Raw genomic sequence first — 5,431 nt, 5'->3', positions numbered from 1 at the left:
CGTGTTATTATTCATTGTAAAACCTATAAAGGAGTATCCTCTAATTAAAATTAGATTAGAATTCTTTGTGTCAATTGTAACTTCAAATAGACTCGGCTTCAGTTTTTCAATATTGTGAGATAAGACGAAAGGAAAGAAGGGTTAATTTCATGCTTCCCATGCCTTTTTCCTGAAAATATTCAAGCTTTCTTCTCTCAATCACGTTCTTAGAGCATTAAGAGGATGAAAAGTCAAATTTGTTAGTCCAAATAGCACGAAACTCACAACTACTACATCCGTTGTATCTAAGGAAAAAACTTTATTGAATCTCGCACCCCCTCTCTCTCTTAAACCCTGTCTAAAGAAGCCAATTAACTCCATAATATCAAATTACAATATGAAGCCTTCATCAAAACCATCAGAAGGGAAGCGATTCATTCTCTCATCTGTCACTTTCATCTTCTTCCTCTGTGCATTAGCTTCCATCAATGAAATCAGATTCGAGAGCTTGTTTAAGCTTGGAAGATGTGCTCTTTCCAACGCCCCTCTGCCTCTCAACTCATCTTCAGAAATGTCCACACTTGCACCCAATTCCTCATCCGATGACATTCGGATTCTGATCGGAATCCTCACACTTCCCGATCAGTACCATCGCCGCCATTTCCTTCGTCTCATATATGGTACGCAGACTCCGGTGGGGGCACAAGTGGACGTGAAGTTCGTGTTTTGTAACCTCACAAAGGAAGACCAGAAGGTATTGGTTGCACTCGAGATAATGCGATACGATGATATCATAATCCTCAACTGTAAAGAAAATATGAACAATGGCAAGACTTACACCTTCTTTTCGAGCTTGCCCGAGATATTCAACTCCTCGGATAGGCCTTACCCTCCTTACCATTACGTGATGAAAGGAGACGATGATACATACTTGAGGTTAGACAAGTTGGTGGAGTCATTAAGGCCATTACCAAGAGAAGACTTGTATTACGGGTACGTAATCCCATGCCCCAGCATGGACCCTTTTGTTCATTACATGTCTGGGATGGGATATTTGGTATCATGGGACATAGCTGAGTGGATTAGAGAATCGGAGATTCCTAAAAATCATTTGGAAGGGCCCGAGGATAAGGTATTTGGAGAGTGGCTACGAGATGGACATCGGGCTAAAAACAGGTTCAACGCTAAGTGGTCAATGTACAATTATCCTGAGCCGCCCACAAGGTGCACGCATGAGCTATGGCCCGACACCATCGCTGTGCATTTGTTGAAGAATCAGGAGAAGTGGATTCATACCTTGAAGTATTTCAATGTTACCACCAATTTGAAACCTTCTAAATTATATCACATACCCTAGAACTTCTTTATTATTCTTTCATTTCTCTGATTCTAAGTCCACCTACACACAAAATTTTGATTTTGTTCATTCATTCTTCCGGTTCAAATAAAGTGTATCGAGCTTTGGTTCAATTAATGCCACTTGTGTAAAAAATTAACTAAAAAGGGTTTATGCATCAAGTTTGGTGATATTTTGGGGTACTTCTTCCTTCTTTTTAGGTAAAAGTAATTTTCGCACTTCATTTATACGAATAACATATACTAAGATTTTTAATGGGTTGGTGTTATTATTCAATTGAAATTCAATTGGAGAAAGAATTTAGATAAAATTTTTAATTTTTAAAAATAATAAATATTATTTTCAGAATAATTTTATCTTTTCATATAAATTATAAAAAATATTTAAATTTTACCTTAAAAGTAAAACATTATAATTTTAATAGCTCAACTTTGCCATTTCATTTGATTGTTATATCAAATTTTTAAAAAATTGTTGCATAAAAATTCACCAACACCATGAATCTAGTATTAATAATTTATCTTTTATATTTATTTTAGAATTCTTTCAATAAAACGCTATTATAATATTAATAAAAATAAAATATAAAAAGTGCAATTATAGTATAGTATCACAAATCACCTATGTTATTATTATTTAAGTCCCTGATTAAGTTGGTGTTACAAGTCAACCGATTATCAACTCAGGAAAATTATGAAAAGGTCATTCCATAATTAAAGTAAGTTATATTATTCGAGGGTACGTTAGTCTTTTTATCTTAACAAAAACAAATTAAAATTTGCATATGGTGGGATTTGAACATAAGCTAGTTGGATTGATAAAACCTTAAATTCACCACTCAACCAAAGCTTTACTTTAATATATTATATACATTTTTATTGTAATATGGACAATTTATTATCTCTATTAGTTGTATATATTAATATTGTTGTTAATTGAGTTGGTGTATATTAATATTGTTGTTAATTGAGTTGGTGTCACAATTTAAGCACTCCTTTATATTCTAAAGTCATGGTTTCCACAAGCATGTCATGGGTCGTAGATCAAAACTCGTGACTAATACACACGGTATCACCCAACGAGGTCAATTGATCAAATAGGGGCTCATTTAACCCACTTGAACTAGCCTGATTCTTGGAACACATGGAGAAACCCATCTACTTGGAGCCTTGGTGGCCTAGTGAAACACTCCAGTAAAACTAGAGTTACTAGTGTAAATATTTTATCTTAAAGGATCTTGAAAATCCCTTAAAATCTCTACTTGTAGATTGCCTTTAATCTCAGTCGTTGATGTATTTTAAATTGTACCATTGGATCGTGAAGAGCTCAACTATAAAAAAAGTTATTCCCCTTCATTTGTAATCACTCCATCATTAAGTAATATAATGCATTTGAGAGCATTTACTCAAACACTTGGTGTGCGCTTGCTTTCTTGCAGCTTTTCTATTATTTCGTTACTTTTTTGCCTTTGAGTTTGCTTCGACTAAGTTTGGCACCTTAGAGAATTTTCATTTTTAATTCTCATTTTTCAAGTGTAAGACTAACTTAGGTGAATTTGAAGCTAAGCTCTTGCCTAAGGTCACATAGTTTTCTAGACTAAAGTTCTAGCCCCATGACAATTGGTAACAGAGCCAATGTTCGAAGGTGCCGAGTGATATGATGAAAAAAGTAGATGATTAGATTGAGCTGAGGGAAACCCGTAGAAGGGCCAAGAAAGTGAGCAGATCAAGATATATGTTGTCGGCTTTGAAGGTCAGGTGACCAAGCATGAAGAATCCGTTAGTGGTATGAATGAAACACAGAGCTAGACTAGGTGAAAGATCAGCTCAAGCGACAGGAGGTAGAAGCCCTTAGTTCCAATGTGGATGCGATGTAAGGGGTGCTTAATATCGTTGTGGGTAAGTTGACAAAGAGGGATAATGCTCTCAACACTATGGTGACAACTCGATTTTTAGTGGTGTAGGAAAATGTGATTTCAGAATCCCATTTTTGTAAATCGGGTCCAGTAATGTTAAATACGAATATTTACGGAGTTGGTATAAAAATATATTAAGGTTTGGTTCGGTAATTTTGTTGATAGAATAGTTAATTTAGGTGTAGAGACTCTCACATATCCCCAAAACTCCCTTGGTAGAAAATAATATGAGATAGATTTTAGTGAAAAATATAAAGAAAGTAAAGGATAAGGGATGTTAGAGAAAATGAAATAAAAGTACAACGTGAAATATTAATTTGAGCTAAAGACTAAATTGTAAAAATATGAAAAGTTCTATGGTTCAAGTGTAAATATTTAAAATGTGAGGGTTTAAAGTATAAATATGGATGAATAAGGAAGGGTTTAGAAAATAGTGAAAATATATTAAAGGTGGAAGGGTCTAGAAAATAAGGAAAATGGATGAATAATGACCAAATTGAACAAATAAAGAAATGAGAAGGATTAAATTGTAAATTTTACCAAAAGATATCATGAAAAGATGGAATTTTAGATAAAGTACAAAGGTAAAATACTCATTTCCTAAATAAGATTATTATAAGAAAATATATTGGCTATGGACAAATTTGGGCCATTGGATTAAATTGAAAAGTCAAGAAATTATGGCTATTGGATTGAAATCATTAAAACTTATATTATTTTATTAGTTAATAACATTTTATTAAAGATATTTTTATAGAAAAATGGAGAAAATTATCCCTTTGTCCATGCTTCAAACATCCAAAACCAATATAAATAGGAGATGAGTTTGCTTTTTATGCAATTTAGTCCCTTGCCAAGAAATCTCATTATTTCACCCAAATTCTTAGAAATTTCCATAGACACCGAAGAGGAAAGATGAAGCAGAGATCCTATAGAGTATGTCATCAATTTAGAAGCAATAAATTGGTAGATGAAAGTGAAGAAAATTAGAAGAAAAGAGAAGGATAGTGAGGAAGATGAGAAAGAAATGGAAATGAGGAAAAGGGAAGAAACTCTTGACAAAAAAGGTAAGTTTTCATATAGGCATAATTGCAAAAAAAAAACCTTAATGTTTGGGGGCTTTTGGTTTTGTGCCATTGACCTTTTTTTTTATTGACATCCTTAACGTTATGATTTTTTGCCCAAATTAGTCCAATTTTAGCGGTAAACGTGAGTTGACCGTCAGTCAAATGGAAGGTTAACAAAATAGCCTATGTGGTGGTCACATAAGCATGATGACATCATCGATGATGTCATCAAAATAAAGATTTTTCACTTTTTCCATCTTTTTTCTTCTTTTCTCTTCCTTTCTTCCCCTCTAATTGTTTTCCCAGATTTTCTCTCTTTCCAAACACCCATTTTCGCCTCACTCTCCTCACTTCATTCACAATCTCTATTAGCAGCCCACACAATATCCTTGGTTGGAACATTCTTCATCCAAAAATCTGAGAAAGAGAGAAAATTTGAGATTTCCTAATATCAGAAGTTCATTTTCTCACTAAACCAATAATGTATAGAAACTGTACGTTAAGACATTTAAGTTTTCTTCAAGGGAAAGGAAAGTTATGATTTTAAATAAATGGAAAAATTAATTACTCAAAATTCATCATTAACTGCTAAATTTTTCCTAATCTCTTCAATCTAAAGACTACCATTTTTAATCACAGTTAATTGAGTTTCACAACTTGCTTTGTTCATTAAGATAACAAAAGAATCAAGGTTTCGATAGAAAGATCATAGCTTATTATGGAAATATAATTGACAAGTTAAATCTTAGGCAAAACCAACAAAAATCCATTAACATAAACATAGGAAAAATGACTCAAAAGACCATAAAAGGAAGAGCTTTCGCATAAATAAAGAAAACCAATTTTACCAACTTCATTCAAGAATCAAAATACCATTTCTTTAAAAAAAAACCCTAAATATTCCAACTTTCCAGACATTTCAAAATAGGAAAAGAGGACTCACCTGACAACTTGGTAGCGACCAAGGTTATCGTATCGTTGCAAGCGCCTTATTGTATGAGAAACCAAGCAAACCATAGTAAAAAAAATGGAAGAAACAATTGAACAGAGAACATTTCAAAACCCAGAAATATTTGAGAGCCAAATATATTTAGTTAAAAAGCAACCAACAAA

At 33.2% G+C, this 5,431-nt stretch overlaps 1 protein-coding gene across 1 annotated transcript; it reads left to right on the top strand.

The window, feature by feature from the left end:
• Positions 1-322: 322 nt before the first annotated feature.
• LOC105790948 (hydroxyproline O-galactosyltransferase GALT3) lies at positions 323-1,507 on the top strand. The gene has a single exon (XM_012618764.2). It carries the CDS (start codon positions 377-379, stop codon positions 1,334-1,336), a length of 960 nt encoding a protein of 319 aa, XP_012474218.1. The 5' UTR covers positions 323-376; the 3' UTR covers positions 1,337-1,507.
• Positions 1,508-5,431: the final 3,924 nt, after the last annotated feature.

This window comes from Gossypium raimondii, chromosome 8 (genome assembly GCF_025698545.1).
Source record: "Gossypium raimondii isolate GPD5lz chromosome 8, ASM2569854v1, whole genome shotgun sequence".
In the NCBI taxonomy this organism is placed as follows: domain Eukaryota; kingdom Viridiplantae; phylum Streptophyta; class Magnoliopsida; order Malvales; family Malvaceae; genus Gossypium; species Gossypium raimondii.
This window is presented reverse-complemented; position numbering and strand designations above follow the sequence as displayed.

Excerpts from the sequence above, each read along its gene's own strand:
- LOC105790948 (XM_012618764.2), top strand. The coding sequence starts at position 377 with ATGAAGCCTTCATCAAAACCATCAGAAGGGAAGCGATTCATTCTCTCA.